The sequence below is a fragment of the Bacillus rossius genome, chromosome 1, assembly GCF_032445375.1.
Source record: "Bacillus rossius redtenbacheri isolate Brsri chromosome 1, Brsri_v3, whole genome shotgun sequence".
Taxonomy (NCBI): domain Eukaryota; kingdom Metazoa; phylum Arthropoda; class Insecta; order Phasmatodea; family Bacillidae; genus Bacillus; species Bacillus rossius.
Genome location: NC_086330.1, coordinates 100,839,157 through 100,860,292, shown reverse-complemented (window position 1 = coordinate 100,860,292; position 21,136 = coordinate 100,839,157). Strand labels below are relative to the sequence as shown.

The following is a 21,136-nucleotide window of genomic DNA, read 5'->3' as shown; positions in this document are numbered from 1 at the left end:
TAAACATTATTGCAACGATCGGGTATCGAACCGAGGACGGGAATCGATCGAATCAATATGTAAATTAATGAGTGATTTATTTAATGAATTTTGGAACTTTTCCCGAATTTCTAGCTAAATAATTACGGATTTTCAAGATGGCGGCCAAATGACAAGATGGCGGATGTCACAGTAATAAATGATTACTGCACTCTTGCGGATACGAATTAAACTAACATGTCATCGGCGCACTCTAGCCGACGATACAATGATGATGGCTTCCAGCATCGAAGACAAGATGGCGGCCATGACGTCATACTAGATGATGATAAAAAGTGGTGGGAGTCAGTATGCCTGCAGCCACCTCGGGGGAAGGATCGGTCGCCATTTTTATTTTTTTTGCACTCGTCGGGTTCGAACCGAGGACTCCGAGCTCCGTGTCGTAAATGTTTGTTTTTTAAATATTTTATTAAAAATTTTATTATTTAATTTGTTTTATGAATTTTAAATTTTTTTTTCATTAAAATCGGATAATAAATTTAAAGATGGCGGCCGTAACGGAAATTGCAACGATGACGTCATAATTCAAGATGGCGGTCATGGTATCCTTATTCCTAGAAATGGCTTAACTGAGGCTTGAGTTAAGGATGCTTAAGCCAGTTTTAGGAATTTTCAGCCGCTGGGATTTTTAAGGACTAAAAACGGGAATTTTTCCCTCGAAACGGGAAATTTTTCCCTCGAAATGAGAAATTTTTAATTTGTGGAATTTTTTGAGATTTTTTGGCGGAACTTTTTTCCACAGAAATGGAAATTTTGGCGATTTTTGAGGAATTTTGGGCAAATTTTGCCCAATTTTGGCGGATTTTGGCGATTTTTGAGGATCAAATTCAAGGTCAAGGTCAAAGGTCAAGGTCACAACCATCCAATATGGCCGTCGTGACATCAGAGATGGACGTGACGTCAGAGATGTGGATCGGCACCAAGCACCAGCGCCTGGCGCCTGTCCCAGCTCCGCCATTCGTATACTACTTACCTCTTTGGTCAGATATTGCCCATTAATGAACTCGACCGAGATTTTCCACTTCTAGATTTTTTGTATCAGTTTGGAAGTGATTTGTGAAAAATTGCGGCAGTTATCGTGGCCACAAAATGTGTGTTTTTTTTTGTGTGTGTGTGTGTATATATACATATATATACATATATATAAACTTTTGAGTGGTCGATGGTTTCGGGTTCTATGGACCATGAAACGAAAAACTATATCAACATTTTCTGGAAGTCACACCATGGTAACGGCTACACTAGGTAGTATTTCTTTGAAATCTTTCTAATTAGGAAATAATGGATATATATGACTTTCGTAACATAATGTAAATCTGTGTGGGTATATATTATAGGCCTATAGTACTTTTTTCATTATCTTGGTAGTTGTAAATGTATTCTGACAAATATTTTGCACTTTTACAATGACGCATGTTTGTACCTGTAGTTACAGTCTACTGACAAAAAAAAAAAGAACTCTGATTAATGTACAATTTGTTGTGTGGATAATTTCATCTTGAAGCACATAAATACATGCTTCACGTTGACGAGTGGACTGCAGTGTTGTTGACACGCCCTTGACTACCCCGAGCCAGACATAAGCAAGGAGAAGAAGTGGTTACCCAATCATATATGTGACCTTGTTACAGAATAATGAAAAATGAATCTGCGAAATAAAAGTGGCTCTATTAATAAAACACGTAAGTTACAAGACAATCACCAACCCTGTAACTTGAAACTGTGAAACTAGAAGAAAAAAATATTTCAACGGGCTCCTTTTCATAAGTATTTTTCACATACACATGTAAAATTCGTATTAATTTTATTCAATTCCGTAATTTGCTTTCAATGTGCCATGGTTTAATGAGAGTAATTTTTCTGACACATATAAGAATAATACACATAACCCACGGTTTAGAATGTTCTGCTTAAGGACAATTCATGTGCTGGTGTTGAAGTCTGCTTGTAAACCTAGCACAGAACTGTTAGGTCGCGCTTTCTTTGGTCGCTTCGGTAAGTGAAGTCCTCATCTTACCTTGAGAATTCCTCACATGTACGTATCACTTAACCACATCTGTACAAGCGAAAAATCTTTCAAATGCTTTGGTTTTAGTAATGAAACTTACACCACAAAGTAACCAAACATTTTCTTTTATATTATTGCTGAAGTTTGTGTAGAAATATTCAACAGAACGTTTTACTTCGTGTAGTGTAAAACTATCTAACATTATTGCTGTTACGTGAGCTCCTAAACTACGCACATAACACATGAGCACGGTACTGTATCGCAGTATCCATAACTACTTTTGACTATACATTGAGAACTGGCATTCTCTTTCATTATACTTGCTGCCGATCCAACTGTATTGTACAAAGGCAATATTTGGTAAATTATATGCAGTGAAGCGAGCGTATTTTTTTCTCCAGTGGTTGGTTCCAAATGTGTTTACATTAGCATGAATAAGTTGCAACTTAAAAGAATTCCAGTTTCCGTGGGGGTTATGAAAAGCTTGAGGGGGAGGTTTAGCATAAAAACGGTTGTTCGGAACGAAACGACAGGTATTTTGTGTTTTCCTCCGAAACAAAAGCCTAGTTGTTCTCTCTCATGCCGCAGGCTAGAGTCTGAACCATGATGAGGGGTCGGGGGAGAGGGTAGTAGGATGAGAAGGAAATGGGGTAACGTGGAGCCCATTTGGACCTGTGAGGGTGCTCCCCCCCCCCCCCCCCCTCAAGCGATGTGATGAAACCAGTTTGTTATAAATGTGCGTGGGAAAACATGTCAACAGAAAATATCAGGGCTGTCTGAGTGCCCACAAAGAAATTTTTCCTAATATTACGTCCCCAGTTAACATTTTCGAGACACGGTGTTAAAAAAAAAAAAAAAAAAAAAATAGGAAGACGGTAGTGAAAAAACAAAATCTAGTGCATACTGGTTTTCGCGGCAATTGTCTTGTTCTAAGTTAGTTCATCTCGAACTTGTCTATTCACATAGCACAGCTAATACGTTTTACAACAAGCTGTTGAATATATTACCAACAGTCAAATTTTCCCGTCAAGTACATGTGTATCCAGGCACAGTTTAATTTACAGAGCACTGTTTCTGAACATTTCAGAACTAACGGTTTCCTTGTGAAGGGAATACGGTTCTCACTGGACGCTTGCTAAAAATTTTAAAATAATTTTGGTTTCACTTTCCTATTGCTTATTCAAACGGAAATGAATCGAAGTGAGGTATATAAAAAAACAGTCCTAAGATTAACTAAAAAAAATTCTTTAAAATTTTCTAGTTAGCGAGGTTAACGTACGTACATCATTCCCATTTAGGCCTAATGTAATCTTTCGCTTTTAGCAAGACAGGTGACATACTTGAAAAGGAATATCTTTCGTTGTATTTTTGTGGCTTTAAGAAGCATTCTTCTTGCTTGTCATGATTCAGTATTTAGTTGTTTTTTTTTAATGTTCTTAAAACATAATTCTGAGACAGTGAGAGTTAATTACAGCTTAAAAAATTAATTGACCGCATAGTTTAACACAAAGGCACTGCCGACTGGTTGTGAAGCGATGCCTTCATCATACTATATAACCATAGACTAATGAACCGACTTTTAATTCACACGCAAATGGAAATCGGTCCTTTAATTAAGATTCGTCAATAGAACTGTTCAATCCATTTTTTTACATTTGGCGCAACAACAAACCCGCGCGCTTCTTTCCAAAATTGTACGGTGCATGAAGTATTTTGATGTATTGGGAATTGTAATGTTCCTGCACGGCTCGAGTGCGCACTCTGCTCCATATTTTGCCCACAATTGGTGGCGCAGGTTCTCCACCATGCAAAAATATTTCGTACCAACTTTGGCAGGAGAAATGCTCTAGATCTGAAGAAAAAGTACACAATTGTTATTTTCTGTTGTTTCACAATATTTATGCAATTTTGCGATATCGATAGGCTCTTATAAATAAACTAAAAATGAACTAACAACTATAAACAGTGTAATACTTACATTTGGCACGATTAGTGTTTTACTAAGTAAAATTTATAGGAATTAAAATAACTAAGTATACATTAATCTGTTAATTATTTAATAATATATTTACACTTTCATAGGGTTTAACTCAAGAGAAAGAACGTAAATTACTAATTTATTTTTTCACAACTTCCTTAATAAAACCTTTATATAATGAATAATTCAATTTATGGTTAAAATAAGTCCATGTAACTAAAGGAGTCTGTAACGTGTTTCTTAATTTAATTTTGTTTAATTTCACTGCTGTTATAGGTGCTGCAGGAAAAAAAAGAAAGCGAGTCTTTCAGTTCTCGCCAGTGATGTGTAAACAACTAACCTCGGTAAAGAGCAAACTCATGTGTTCTCATGTTGTTCATTTTGCAAATAAACTTATAATACGAAACTCGGACACGAAATTTAAAGTATAATTCTTTAAAATAATGCCGAGCATGATAAATATACAATTCAATAAAATATTCGCTTTTCAAGTTCATAAGAAAATTTCTAGTCGCGAATCGCACTTCCTGCGCCCACCGCTAGAATTCGCTGCCTGAAAGGTAAACGTTTCTTGCCACCATCCCCCGCAGATGGCAGCAAGAAACAAACGGAAAATTTAAACTATTACTATTATAAACGGCTCCGATATAAGCGAAAAAGATTTTTAAAAATTCTCTACCGTCTGTGTATCTAATTTTTGACAGGGAAGTTTATTAAAATACTGCCCATCTTGATTAAATTAATTAAACAGTTAATACTAAAATGTTTTCGCACACGTGAGAAGTTTTTCTTATATGGCATTACTAAATTATTAACCGGAAACATTAAAAACACATAGTATAACACTAAATGTATGTTTGTATATTTGATTTTGCCTAAACGACAGAAATCAGTTTGTAAACTTTTTACTAACAATCCTTAATCTTATTACACTTATTCACACTGTTACTATACCTATAATATTTTATTATAATGTTATTAAAAAAGTAGAAATAATAGAAGAGTCTAGCGACAGCAATGCTACCTTCCTGCAACTGCCGCACCGCTTACGCTCGTTCCGGGGCCGGTCATATATAGCCTCGTGGCTGAGCGCTCAGCGGCGCTATCATCTGAATGAAAGGTTGACGGTTCGAAGCCCGACAGGTACGAAATTTTTTTTTGTACTTGTAAAAATAAATACGATCACGTAACATTTCAAAAGTAATAAATATATTTGAATAATGAATGCAAATAAAAGTATATTTATTAATTAAATTGTAATTTTCAGGTAAGGACATGATAACTAATGGTCAATTAGGTTAGGTTAGCTACATTATAAATACTTTAAAACTTTGTGGACGGTTGATTTGGTTAGGATAGCTACATTAAAGATACTGTGAAATCATGTAAACTGTTTCCTAGCGCTGGATAGCTACATATTAAAAAGTTATTTGCTAAGCAACCATAAAATGATTTTACAGTAATTTTAATGTAGCTATACTTACCTAATATAACCAACCATCCACTAAACAGTCTATGTGGCATTTTTATACTGGAGAGAAAAAACGCGCGCTTAAAAATAAAAAAAAACATCCAGGGGGTAGGCGCTCCCGATCGGCTAACTTCGGAAAGGATCGGCATTTGCGGCCAGTTGCAGGAAGGTAGCATTGCTGTCGCTAGACTCTTGTGAAATAATTGCCGCACTGACGAAATTAGAACTACATCCCTTGATGTTTTACAAGCGCACACTCTACCGCTGAGCTACCGAGCCTTTTGACATGCATATTGCAAGGATAATATGCATTATAATAATTTTAATGTCAGTTTTCTTAGATATTTAAAAAGTTAAGATAACCTTTTACTTTATAGTTTACCAATTATATTCCGGGGTAGTTTCACTATCATAAAGTTTAATTTAGCACACCAATACTTTTGGTATGTCCCCTAATATTTACGAAATCGACTTCACAAGTATTTAGGTTGCTACACGTGGGTCTGCCATCTTGTTTACACATTTATGTTTATCAATTTTCGTTCCATTTTTACAAAATTACTGCTACCAAATGCCGTATACCGAGAGCTAAGATGTTTACACCTCAAAAAAGAGGCACAGAATAGCTTGTCAAAAAAAAAAAATTTTGCTCTCATACAGGGTTTTAAATTTATAAAAGAGGAGCCCTAGATCTGTTGGTAAACGTAGTAAAACACTAAACAGAAAGTACTAGATCCAGTAGAAAACTTGCAGCGGAGACTTGCGAGGTCTGAGGACGTGTCCCAACCTCAACCACCGGCGTTCCCGTCTCGCGGAACACGGAAGTAGAAATAAAAATAAAAAAATAACTGGAGGAAAGGGTATATAAAAAAATGTTTTTTATACGAACAGCGAGGCGATGGGAGGCACTACTCGTGTGAAATTTTTCGACGGCAAACCTGAAAGGATGGAGGGGAAAAAATGTAGGGGAGAAAGAGAGAGAGAAAGAGAGAGAAAAAAAGTCAAGTGGTCAGTGGGAGGCTGGGGTGAAAAATTCCTTTTGATGCACGTCATGAATTGGTAATGTGGCTACCCACGGGGTAAACATTCTGTAACGCGATGTGGCTACCGGCGTTACGTGACGCCGCCGAGGGAATTCCGGTAGCGAAAAGTAACCTTCTAATGTTTTCGTGCGAGGGTGGCTACAGGCCCTTGATGGAGGGGGGGATCACGGGCGAGGGGGTGTAATTCTGGTAGCCCGCGCGTTCCGGCCTGGCGGGCAAACATGGCGTGCGGCGCAAGTCCGCTACCGGTCACGGGGCGGCCACGCACAACCTCCTAATTTCCGCCCGAACTGGCGGGGACCGACTCTTGGGAGGGGGAGACCAGGACTGCTGCACGCACAGGGTGGCTCTGAACGGCTGTCAACCGCTCTCCACTTCACGGCAGTAGTATCCAACATCTTTTTTGCTTCCATAATTTCGTGATTTTGCTCGTTGATCCCTAATTAATATTATAAATGCGAAAGTGTGCTTGTCTGTTTGTCCTGTCACGTAACGGCGGAGAAACTGATCGACATGATTTTTTGCAAATAGATTGTTCATGGGTCGGAGAGTGACATAGACTACATATAATTTCTAAATTCCATCCTAAGGGTGTGAAAAAGAGGTCAATTCAGTATTATAAGAGAAAATCATAGTAGGTAGGTCATAGGCACACAAAATGTGAGTTTGAGTCATTTCTCTATGTCCGCCACATAGTCATAAAGTAAGGTATGGCAACTTCCTATCCTTCTCCTTGGCGAAATCCAACGACATATATACGTCGTTGGCGAAATCCACCCGTTTAGTGTAAATCACGGCTGCTAGCGAACTAAAGGCGCTAATAACGGTTTATTTTAGAACTTCGTCAATAGATGGCGTTGCCTTCAATTTGTAACGCGCTATCGTTTGTTGAGTCCGTCACGTCTTGCATTCTCACAATAAAGCTGAAGATTGGCGTTCCGGTTTTGCTGATGCGTATCCATGATGCACCGAAATTGTGCAATCAATATGACTTTAAAATCAAAATTTATTTTTATTTTTAAGTGTACTTCCTACAGTCTTAGAACTCGGTAGTGATTATGATGTGTTTAGCCAGGGCAACGCCGGGTACTAGTTATAAAAATATATATAACTATCGTTAATTGTTTATAAAGTGTTTTATAAATCTTAAGCTGTGGTCACAATGCCACGACAGATCCGATTATACGTCGTGTGTCGTTCCAGCACAACTGAGTTAATAGCGGAGGGTCACCATACCGCGACAACATTACACGACGAACTCTAAATGAATATAGGAAGAATCTTTATTTCCTATTGATAGCTTAAGTGCATAACAATATAACATTTAGTCGTCTCTTACACAAAGTGAGATTAAGTTTATTTTGGATACAAGGAAGCAATCTATATATAGGTATATATAAGGGACAGAAAATAATTCCGCTGTTAGCTGTGCTAAAAATAAAAAAAATGAACGCAATAAACAGTTGAAGGCACACTACAAATGTAAAAATGTACCCAAACATAAAACGGAATTTCGTTTTTCAGCATAAAGATTTACCAAGTAGGAAATAAATTTGAATTTTCGTTTTGAAAAGTTTCCTTTTTGCTTTCAGAAATGCGACATGACACGACGAAATTGGAAATAGACTCTACTTCTTGCGGGCAGACGGGACGCGTGTTTCGTCGTGTTGTCGGCAACCGTGTCTTTCATTGGCTACTGAGCGTGTCGGGCCTGTCGTGTCGTGCCCGTCGTAGCAATGCGACTCCCGCTTAATAGATATTTATTGATTTAATAGTTTTCCTAAACTTAAATTCCCATATTTTATGTAAACCCTAGCATGTAATCAGTTTGTAAAAGGTTTCAAAATTAATCGTTTATGTGTAGCCATTGACATGTATTACTTAAATTTATGTAAAATTGATAAATCAGTAAAAATTGGGAAATCCCAAAACCCTGAAAAACTCAGGTTTGTAGGATTTGAGGGAGAACTAATTGTTATTAATTTATGAATGATATAAAAAATTAAGTAATACACGACAAAGGCTCCACAGAATTAGGTAATTTAAAATAGCATAGGTACAACACGATTACGAGCTCTTAGTTCATGCTAGGGTTGACATTTATAGTTTAAAATCCATTAAATAAGTATTCATTAAATTTATAAAACTTTTTATTAACTACTGAAGATAGTGGTATTATAAATTTATGTAAAATTATTAGTAAAAACACGAAATTATGGAAGCAACACGGTCTCACACGTTGAGTTGGTTGGTTCCTTTGCTTGTCATCGCTGTCGTTCGAGGGCTTACCTGGAAATTCATCACATTAGCGCTCTTTCATTTTATACTCCGTCTCAAATTTTCTAAACAGATTTATACTACAGATTACTAGAAACTAGAAGACTTCGCGCGGTTTCAATTACCTCTAGGATAGACTCCACGATCCTCTATGTACTAGGACAAATTACACTTGCTCATTGGCTACTGGCTCGTGACACGTGTTACCTGGGATGCTTGTGATTCGATACTTCTTTTGTTGAAGGTTTTTCACTGGCTCAGAGTCCTTCAGGTTAATGGTGGCCCAATCACTTAAGCAGCATGAAGGCGAACGAGTTTGGAGTCTAGCCTATCGCGAATTTAATGAGCTAATTTTTCCTGTCTACAGATTACTTATTTAACGGTAAAATAGACACGTGAATGTTAGTAATAATGATCGCTTGCGTGTTAAAGCTCCAAAATAACGTTTGATAAAACTATCTATGTAGAAAATTTGTGACACAACAACAAATGCAAGCTAGTTATTGGAATAACTTTAAAAGAAAAATCCCTTTATTAAAAGTATTGCTATAATTAAGATTCTAAGCGTTAGAGTATTTAACTGATTTTCTGACATGATAGGTCATGAATAGGGTCAAGTACATTCCGCGAGAAGATTTCCCGACCACCTGTGTGTTAAAACTTTGTAGCATTGTGTGGTTTCGTGGTTGGCTGGGTTATTTCAGGTGCATGTATTCTTTCAGCGCACCAATCATAGCCATCCAGTGCAGGAAGCAAACGCGTCCTGAATGGCCCGCCCAAATAGCAACGGGTCCCAATTACAAGGGAACAATCGCTAGCGCAGGCATGCCTTATTGCAGTCCAACCCGCGATCAGATTATTCCACGAAAAGTACATAGGCTGGTCATAAATTATGTCTCCCTGAGTTTTAATACTTTAGCAAAGCCTGATATTTACTAACAAGTTACAGCGCTGGGGGACAGTGACTGAACATATAACTTGGGCAACTTCAACTGTCATAAGTTATTACAAGTCTGTGCCACGTAACTTGTCTCAGATTTCGACAGTTCTCGACAGTAGTACCGACGTTCTACGTATCTTGTGCAACCATTGTTCTGACGACAATGCTTGAAAACAACTTCAAGTGTTGCTTTGCGATTGCTGACGTCAAACGAGTCCCCAAAGCTTTGGCAGTACTTCTCCACTATCAAGCTCGTCAACCAGTATTGCCACGAGCTTTGGTTTAGTATTTTAAAAACTAAGATGGCGGTGCTCTAGTCCCCTCGAGGTCCTCTAAAGGTGGACTCACAATGATCCGTCGCATCCGTCCTTCAGCAAGCCGAGCGATTCACAACACTTCGCACATCCGTCAAATACTTTTCCATTTTGATGCTTACAACAGACCAGAGGGCTTAAATAGTGGTGATAATTTATCTTATATAGAATATGTATAACGATCGTTAATAAATCATTAAACTGAATATATTTTCAGTTGTTAAAAGTGTGTTCAAACGTAAGTTAAAAAAAACATTTAATGGCAGCTAAACAAATAAACTTAAAAACCTTTAAAGATAGTAAACGTTGCTGGCAATAAGTATCTTGCAAAAAATTCGGAGGTTATTTTATTCGCCCGTCCATCGAAAGTTAAAGCTTGGTAAGGTTTTGAAGGACGAACGGATGGAATTCTCCGGGCCACCTGATTGGCTGCAGGTCACGTGATGGCGTAAGAAGGGTGAAGGGGAGGGTGGCACGGCGACGGGCGCTACTAGAGAAATCCCACCGACCTACGGCAACGTCCGCCACGTTTCTCTCCTGCGGGAGGTCCCGGGCCTGGTTTTGGCCGGGAATCGAACACGAAGCACCCCCGCGGGAGACGAGTGCTGCGATACCTGGCCAGTGGCGGCTGCAGCCCCAAGGGGGTGGGGGTTGGGAGGGGGCCGCGCGCACCAAGAGCAAGTGCCCACATGTCATTTTTTTTTTTTGCAAATGGAACAGGAATATTCATGTAAAATCGCAGATTTCTTTTGTAAATTTTTATATTCACACGAAAAAAAAATTCTGTGTCACTACAAAATAGTGTTCGCAGTAATTCTGGGTTGGATTCTTACCGGAGAATATATGCTTTGTGTTGTCCCAGTTCCTAAAATAGTTATTTGTGAACCGTACTCTGAATAGCTTTCCGGTATTAACTGCACACATTAATAAGCATAACAAAAAAAATACAGTCTGATTGAATATTCGAGTGTCTTTTCTGTGGCTTAAAAAAAAAATGCTTGCATGTCACATCAATTAAAATGTGAAATTATCGGCCAATTTTCGTTAGAAATACACAGTATTATCTCGAACAACTTATTTCATATATGCAAAACTAACGAAAGGCCATGTGTTGTACTATTTTACAATATATTTCTAGTAGTATTAAAAACTATTTCTTGGCAAATGGTTTTCAAAGGAAAGGGGCGGATCCAGGGCCGGGCGACCCGGGCAATCGCCCAGGGCCCCGCGCCTAGTGGGGCCCCGCGTCTGCCCTCACCCTAGCACCTGTCATGTAAGGTGTACACCCCTAATGTCTATTAGAACCTCTTTTATATGTATTACCCGCAACATGCAGGGGACGAGTGTCAAATAATCGGGTTGGCAATATGGGACACTTGCCAGCCGGCGATGCTGATTAGTGTTTGCTTCAGGTTACAGTTATCACAGATACAGCGACAACAAGGTTTTGCTCTGAGTGTCGTTTTCCTCTGATATATCTCTTTGGAAGGGTGGTGAAAAATACATACAGTTGTGCTATATATATATATATATATATATATATATATATATATTACTTCTGCCAGTTATCAAAGGAATTGAAAGTATAGGTCGCTATGTAAACCCTAAACTTCCTCTCAACCTTCTAAATTTACGTGACTTTAGTCAGCGGCTGATAATTAGCCATCCCTTCCCTTTTAAGATATTCAAAAGTGGAGGGGGTGTGAACGTACGCGTTACAGACCGATTTTTTACTGCAGTGTGCCGCCAGATCAGTGGAAATATTAAGTCATGTATCGTGCAGTGCACATTTTGAATCTCTATTCGTTCGTCCTGTTATTTTGTTGTAACAACTTTCAATTATATTTATTAATAGGTATAGTTATTTTCAATTAGACAGTTTCATATTCAAGGCTGAAATTTTTTTTGTTAGTTTCAGTCAGATTAATTTACAATGACCTCTCTTGATCGTGACTTTGGTAGGAAATATGATTCTGGCAGTTCCAAACGGAAAAAAATTGAAAAAACGCAAAGAACTTGAAAAAAAAATTAAGTAGTTCTTTAACAAAATATTTAAAGACTGATAAAATTACTGGAGATAAAGAACAGTTGTGCGTTCAAGATTCAATACCATTAACAGAAGTTAAAGACATAAAAATACCCAGTAGCCAAGTGAATCTCCCCTGAAAAACAATGAAGTGTTGTGTTCCGAGTTTATGTCTGCGTCATCTGAACATCTGTGCGTGCGAGATTCAACGATGGCAGAGGAAGAAGTTACTGTCGCTGCAGAGGTAGGACTCAGTAGCCACAGCCACACCTTTCGGAAGCAACGAGGTGATGTACCCTGAGTCGACGTCATCATCATCTTCACGTGTGCCATTACAGGATAACGATGCGGACTTCGACATCCGTGAGGAAATCGATACCTTACCTACCAATGTAACTGTGAGCGACCCTTTTTTATGGCCTAAACAATTAAGTGTCTTACAAATAAATAGTTAAATAGTTCAAAAAGGCCCCGTGAGGGTATACAATAAATCTTACCCCAAAAATGAAAGTGGTTTACATTTTACAGACACACATATAAAAACACTTATAAATGGTGAAGTGCAAGATAGGCGATGGTTAGTTTATTCAAATTGGAGGAGTTAGGCTTGTCCATTGTCAACTGTAGGGGTCAAGGCTATGACAATGGTGCTTACATGCGTGGGGAAAAGAGTGGTGTACAAAGAAGGCTACTCAACATTAATCCTCTTGCATTCTTTGTACCGTGTGGAAGCCACAGCTGGAACTTAGTATTGGGAGATGCAGCTTCATCTTGTGCTCAAGCGCAGACATTTTTTGGTCTTTTGCAAAGACTGTACACAGTTTTCTCTTGCTCAAGTGAACGATGGGGTATTCTGAAGTCGCGTGTACATTTCTCTCAAACCTCTTTCCGAAACCAAATGGGAGTGCAGAATTGAATCTGTAAAAGCTGTGAGGTATCAGCTAAGCAATGTTTGTGATGCTTTGTCAAGTCTTCGTAAGAGTAACACAGACTGTGGTTTAATAAGTGAGTGTCAATCGTTAGAAAACGAAATTACTACATACGAGTTTGTTGCAACTCTTGTGGTGTGGTACGATATTCTTGTCAAAATAAACACCATCAGTAAGGTATGGCAAAACGTAAATGTGCATTTAGGTGTGGCAGTTAAGCACTTAGAAACATTTGTCAAGTGGTTAGATGAATATCGTCTGAGTGGCTTCAATACGGCATTTGTAACAGCAAGAGAAGTAGCAGAAGAAGTTGGCATCAAAAGCGTGTTTAAGAACAGCAGAAGACGGCGTAAAAAGAAAATCTTCTTCTATGAAAGAGAAGATGAAGCTCCCGAGCTTCCACCTGAAGATAATTTCAAAATAAACTATTTTCGGGTGGTAGTAGATGCAATACGAATGAGCTGTCAGCCAAGATTTGCAGCTTTGAAGACCTATAAAAGCAAATTTGGCTTTTTGTATCAAATCAAGGGCCTACAGAACATGAGTGATGAAGATCTGATGAATAATTGTCAAGAGCTACAAATTTCATTGAGCGCCGGAGATACAAGTGATATTGACGCTGTGGAACTCTATGAGGAATTAAAAATGTTGGCCCGTGTCTACGATGGAGAACACGACGATGCATTTTCAGTTCTTAAGCACATTGTACAAAATAGCTTGATAGATGTATACCCAAACATTTTTGTAGCATTGAGAATAATATGTACAATTTCTGTGACAGTAGCATCTGCAGAAAGGAGTTTCTCCAAGTTAAAGCTTATTAAGACTTATATAAGAAACTCCATGACACAAGATCGACTATAATCTTTAGCCCTCCTCTTCATAGAAAACGAGTTGGCAAACATTCTAGATTACACTGATCTCATAGAAGACTTCAGCCGGAAAAAATGTCGCAGGGTTACATTTTAATAAAGTGCAGCAACAGCAAAAAGTCACAAGAGCTTGTATTGTGAGATGAGTTGGTGTTGTAATATTTTGCCTTGAAATGTTGTTGTTGGTTTTTTTTCCCCTAAAACCATTTATTTTCATAAGTGAGGGAAAAAATTCACCCATGTGATTTTTTTACCAAATTAATTTTACGGCTAATTTACATAATTATATAGCCTAAACAGCTATATAAATTAACCCTCATTTACATGTGGCATATATTTGAGTATTTATACAAAAACAATTAAAATTAATTTTCGTATTTTTATTTTTCTTGTTTGTATAATTTTATTTTATGTGAAAAAATATCGTATGTATGTAAATGAATAAAAAGGAAATATTATTGTTTTTTGTTTTTGCTTTTGATTTTTTATATATTTTTTTTCTGATTTCACTTTTAAAAATATTCACAACTTTTATAGACTAATAAAATGACGATATTTCACCAGAATTAAATTGTATGCATTAATAAAACTAACCCAATTACAATTTCTACGAAAGAAAATTTCTTTACCATCGTCGAAATTTAGGTTCAATGTAGGCTCAAAAGTTTAATTTTCTAATTTTCCGGGAGAGTGACCACAAATCCCCCTTTCCCCAGTGGTATTCCATACTCCAGTCTGATAAGACACCCCCCCCCTCTCCCTCCGAGATACAAGGGCCCCGCTGAAATAGATTGTCCAGGGCCCCGCAGAGTCTAGGTCCGCCACTGTCAAAGGAATTTTTCGTTAAAGAACAGAAAAATGTGTACTGTGTGGATTGAATGCTATTTGGGCGCTTAAAATTTCCCCTGTGAGTCACCATCTCTAGACTTGTATCTTGTTGGGTCTGGCTGGGCAGAACCCCTTGTGACGCATAAGGACCGCAGGCTTTCGCGGCAATTGTCTTAAGTTGCTCAGCTTGCTGGTTCTAGCCGCGATGATGTTTCGGTCGAAGTTGTAGTCGTCATCTTTAGAGTAGCAGTTACTTACTGCTGTCCTGAAGATGGCGAATGTAAGGTTGACCGAAACGACGAGGGCTAGAACTCAGAAGCCAGGCAACTTCAAGAGTCGGCGCCGTTTCTGAAACAGCCTGTATACAACACCATCCTTCCAGACCCTGGCGGATGTTGGGGTTCGGGTGAAGGGAAGACGAGCGAAAAGCGGAGAGATCGCTGTCGAAGGGAATGAATTCCCGCCGAGGGTCAGCCAGCCACTTCCCGTGAGGCCGCGCGTGTGCGCAGGCGCCAATTACGTGGCTCTCCGAACCCTCCCCTCCTTGCCCCTGCAGACCCGCGGGGCAGCCGACTTTCCGCCCGCCCTGCAGCCGAGCCTCGTGCCTTACTCCCACATACATCACCCGCTGGAACACCAAGGCTTTCCCACCTAGAAGAATTCACACCCATCGGGAAGGTTTACACCGTGTACCCTAGCCGCAGTTTCTCTCAACAGTTGCTTTTGTTCAGACTGTTCCGCGGCAGAGCGTGACGCAAACTGACTGTACTTTCGTCAGAGCCCGTGTGGGTCCGGAGGGGGGGGGGGGGGAAGGAGACACTAAATAGGTGCTACGAAACTCCTATCAGAAGTTGGCTTCACACCAGTCCATTCCTAGGTCGCGTTCGTGCCAGTTCAGTTTTTTTTTACTCGCGTTTCTCTCTCTGTTTACTTAGAATCAACATGTGGCCGTAGATGATTTGAATTTAAATTCCATTTATAGAGTTTAATGTGTATTTGGTTAGAAGATTTGTATTGATTGGGTAAAAAAAATAATTCTGAATGAAAGTTCCATTTCTTAAAAAAAATTCAAAACGTTTGTAGTTTACTACCTTTTTAATGAGTGGTTAGGTTAGGTGTGAATATTTCAAATTTGTGATATCGTGAGAATGGTCTGTTTGGTTAGGTTACCTGCATTAAAAATAATTTTAATATTGTGAATGGTTGGTTAGGTGTAAATTTATGTTGTGCTTTAATGCCGTACCCGAGACTATTTTCAAAATTACAGGGGTGTTTAATGTCATTTCGTTATGCCGGGTCCAAGACTGTTTTCCACCTTAATTAGTTTTCTATTTCAAGTGGACATTTAATAATTTTTATTCTATAATACTTACGAGCGAGCGTTGAACTTCGGAAGTGTTTGGGCCACGGAATGAACTGGTACCTTAGGCTTCCCTCAGAAATTAGTCCCTATGCTATTACCAACCTTAAAATAAAGTACCACAACAACCCGTATGATTTAAAGGTATGATTTGTATTAGAGCGAAAATAATTGTTTTCCGATAACCTAATAAACTTTATTTTGCATTTTAAAATATTTAAGGGTTAAAAAGTTTTTTTTTTTTTTTTTTTTAAGTGTATCGAAACTATCATCTTTATTGTGAACAATTAAAAAATTATAACTAAAGGGTGGTCTCACTTTTACACTTTAGCAAAGAGTGCAAAAATGTATTTTAGAATACAATTGCGTGTATATTCATCATGCTCAGCAATATTTTAAAGAACTCTAAGTTAAATTTCGTGTCCGAGTTTGGTATTATAAGTGTATTTGCAACATGAGAACACACGAATTTGCTCGTCACCGCGGTAAGATGTTACACACCTCTGGCGAGTACTAAAAGACTCTCTCACATTATTTTTATATTCGTTGACGGTTTGGTTTCCCGTATTTATTGCCTGAGGTAAGTAGGTACATACAAGAAGACCTACTACCCACCCACCACCCCCAAAAGAAACCAGCCAACAAGGAAGGTACGTGACGTCATTGTCTCTGTCTACTTACACTGTCATCACAGTAGCTGCGGGCATCGTGGTCCAACTGCCACAACCGGGAATCGAACCACTGTCCAGAAAACCCAGCAATAAATATTCCCTGACTTTTCCTTGACTTCTCCAGGTCTTTAGTGAATCTTCACTGACCAAAATATGTACCTAACACAAAACAACCAATATCATTTTTTTTTTTTTTTTTGCAATTCTTCCGAACTCTTCTATAGTCACAACGTAATTACAGGTTTAATTATTGTCGTGTAAAAGCTTTACACGGTGGCAAAAATCTTGAAAACTATGCACACAGTAATGTTTATTCCCATGACTGACGGAATACACATTCATGTGCCAAATATATATGTATGTATGTATGTGTGTATATATATATAAAACTCTGCTCAAAAATATGTGGCACATTCTTGCAACAACTGAAGCCAAAGTACACCGTTCCATTACACAGTTAACGGATTAGAAAATTAGTTATGTCCCTTATTATTCCCTGATTTTTCCAGAAATTCGAAATTCTCTGTCAATTTTAGGCCTATTTTCCTTGAAGCTGATCAGTCTTTATTTATAAACATAAAGGAGGTTATGAGACATTATCGTTGACTGTAATTTTATAACCCCGCGCTACAGTAAGGCTGAAAGCTTGGGGACAGTTGAATTTACTCCTTTATTTTTGCATAAATCTTTCTGACGTGTTGTCACTTCCAGTAAATTAAAAAATAATAATTTTACGACAACGACAAGTTTTGGGGTCGTAGTTGTGTCAAAAATTGTTCTGAGAGTCAGTGTTCCGTTAAAAATACTTTCTCCATTATCTTGAGTAAAAAGAAAGGGTCGATGAGCTGCAGCTTCAAAGACGCACGCCCGCCTCAGAGAGCAGCTGTATGCTGGGCAGGCACACGGCTGGTGTTGCAGCGGGCAATGGGCAATGGGGCTGTGCGCAGGCACCAGCTCGTGGCTGATGGAGGAGCCGTGCGCGCGCACCGGGGGGCTGTGCCTCAAGGAGGACGAGTGTCCGGAGGGCTCGCTCACCGCCCAGAAGGGCCTGTGTCCCGAGCAGCAGGGCCTCGGCGTCGAGTGCTGCCACGGAGGTACGTGCATACACACCACCAGCAACGAACTGCCTGAAAAACATAACATAGAGACACATATATTGGAAATACATAACTTAGAATACAACAACCTAAAACAAGCAACTTATACACTCCCACTTAGAAAAAATGACTTAGAAATTCACAACTTAGAACCGCACATTTCCGATACACACAACTTAGAAATGCATTGCATAGAACAACTTAAAAAGGAAAAAAAAATTACTAACAAGATTCTTAGAAACACACAAGCTAGAAAAACAAAACTCAGAAACGCGTATGCTAGAAACACACAACTTAGAAACATGCAATTTATAAAAGAACCTGTTAAAAATACATAACCTAGAAATACACAACTTATAAACATTATATTAGAAAAAACACAGCTTCGAAAAAATGCAACTTATGAACTCACCGCTAAGAAACACACAGCTTAGAAACACGTAACTTTGAAACACGCGGCTTAAGACACGCAGCACTTGGAAACACGCTACTAAGAAACAAACGAGATGAAATGTTGCAAGTCATGTGTTTCTAGCTTGCGGTAGTTCTGAGTCGCGTGTTCATAAGCTGTGGCTGTTCTGTTATTGCAGTTGAAAGTTATGAATTGTTGAAGTTTCTAAGCTGTGAGGCGGTGTGAGTGTGACGAGGGCGGCGTGTGTGCGCGGCAGTGTCGAGGCTGGAGCGGCGCTGCCACGCGCGAGGCGGCATCTGCCGGCCGGCCGGCGAGTGTCGCTCCCGGCAGCTGTGGCTCACCGAGGCCAAGGACTGCGCCCGCGGCGAGACGTGCTGCGCCCTGGTGGCGTAGGGGCCCCTCGCCGACTGCGCCCGTCGCCCCGTCCTGCCGGCCTCCCCTTCAGCTGACAGTACCGCCTGGTCGGCATTTCAGTCGCGGGAAGGTCAAATAAACTGCTTGCTGTATTGTGCATTTAATGTAATGCCTTTTTTTATTTTAAAACATTTTCCATAATTTTCCCCCTATAAAGCAAGGGCAACCAACTGCACACCTGATATTACATCAGCATGGAGCCTTCCATGAGCGTTGATCCGGGAAGGGGGGGGGGGGTAGGGAAGTAGGCTCGCTTGCGCTTGCAGAATCGTGACGTGTGAGACGGGGTTGGTACACGTCAACCTGAAAACTATGTTTTATGGAAAACTTTCCGTGCATTTTAAATTGTTCTGCTTATTGCATGCATGCAGGCCAACACACGGGAAATATAAAACACAGAATCATCCTATCCAGAGATGTATCGGTTAAAACACCACGCGCAAAACTCGGGCCGTCCCCCCTCCTCTTGTGAATCCTACACTTTTGCGCCCCTGGAGCCTACTGCAGTTAAAAAGTCGACTTTGCGCATTTAGGCCGTTTCACTTTTGTGCGATGGTGCTGCTACCACTAAGATATCTGTCGTAAAAATTGTATCGGTGGATGCGAATCGTCCAGCTAGAATGCGTTGGAACAAAAAAGTCTGTTTCGTTAGAAACGTCAGGCGGTACTGTTTGCTAAGCGACAGAATATGTTGTCAGAAGACAGTGTTCAGACTACACTATTCTAACATAAATATTGAAAATATGTTCTTTTCCTTTGTATTGTTCACGTTGTTTCATGGCTATTCTTAGATTTAAAGTTTTGTTAGTAATTTTTTTCAAATGCTATTTTTAATTGGATTTTTTTTTTTTTTTCGTTTCTTCATCACATGCCACACATTGTATACGTTCGTTATTGCAGATGATAACAGGTGACTTAAAATAAAGTTGTTGTAAGTAATTTAATATCAATATCATCTGACCTTCGGATTAGTACCTCTCAAACCCGCATTCACATTCTCTCAGAACTGCGCAGTTTGCTTCAAGTGTAGCTTTGAATCAATCTGCAAGTGAGCGAGCAGGCGTACTCGATTGTTCTTCCGCCTGAGGACGTGAGTTTGAAGTTGTGCCGGCGCAAAAGCAGTCGAATATTGTACTTTATTACGTGCCTTCACGTATGTAGCGTTGGCATCAAACTTAAATTATAACGTATTCACTTGTTAATTGCTTTTATTTAAAGCATGTAAGTACTTTAAACTCGTATATCGGGACTAACTGTAACCAAAGGCAATCCGGACAAAAGAAAATCCGGATGATCAGGGTAATATGGCTAATAAGCAAAACAAAATCCTTAAATAAGCAGACTTACCGTTTATTACGATTAAAAAAACCAAGTTTTATAACAAAAATACCTAGTATACATGCTCTATATTGTTTGCAAGACATTTAAAAAAAATATAAATATAGCTTTTCACGTCATTTCTTAGTAAAGCATTGGTCCACTCTCTTCTGTTTCAAACACGTATGACGTTTGAATGAAGCACGATGACGCAATCACTTGATCATCAATAGCTCAGCTGGAGCGGTGTCGGGCTGACACTCCAGTAGGCCATGATGTTAGTCAGCTGGCGCGCTTGCTTTAACTCAACAAAAAGCATTTTATTACCATAATTCTGCAATCCGTGCAGGAACTGCACATTGATTCAAACTAAAAATGGAATATTTGTCGTACTTATAGTTACGTTCTTGTTAAAACAGTTTAAAAATTTTTATGTGAACATAATGTGTTGTTTCGTAAAATTTCTACAAATCTGATCCGGATTCTCCAGAGATCCGGATCAACGAGGGCCGGATGGACGAGGTTTTACTGTAACGAACTTTTGAAAATGTGTAAGCTTTTTAATTATTCGCGTGTTATGTATTCATGTATTTACACTTTATGCATTTTAAAATTTAAGATTTTGAATGTGTCCACAATTTGATTTATTCATGTTATGTGCACCTTAAATTTTGCTACAGTACATACACAGTCCTTCTCAAGCACTGAAAATACACCAATGATCATTTGCATGGGTCCAGCGCACGTAGTGGATTACCTGTAACATAAATTGACTTACTTGAATTTTAGATAGGATCGTAGGAGATTTTTACAACCCAAAGATGTTGCTCTTGATATATAATTGCTATTGTATCAGTGTGCATGCTACCTAAAAAAAATATTCCACAGATAATTTTATAAGAAAAAGAGATAGGTATAATAATACCAACGAAAATAATTGGTTTGTTTCTTATAGGAAATTATATTAAAAACATTGTTTCATGTTTATCTGAATTACATTTACTGGTAGAAAATAGTATAATTTTTCCTCAGTAGCCAGTTATTATATGTTACTAATAATTATATAAGCCTACGATCTGTTACTTTTTCACAAAATGTATTTTTCTTAAATGGTGATATTTTATTATTGTGAATTGTAAA

At 38.8% G+C, this 21,136-nt stretch overlaps 1 protein-coding gene across 1 annotated transcript in view; it reads left to right on the top strand.

Moving 5' to 3' along the window:
• Positions 1-19,508, top strand: part of LOC134540795 (U-scoloptoxin(19)-Tl1a) — a 57,761-nt gene extending 38,253 nt beyond the window's left edge. Inside the window, exons 2-3 of the mRNA XM_063383723.1 lie at positions 17,704-17,850; positions 18,522-19,508. Coding sequence (XP_063239793.1) covers positions 17,704-17,850; positions 18,522-18,658 — 284 coding nt within the window. The 3' untranslated portion in view covers positions 18,659-19,508. The remainder of the gene's footprint in view (positions 1-17,703; positions 17,851-18,521) is intronic.
• The last annotated feature ends 1,628 nt before the right edge of the window (positions 19,509-21,136 follow it).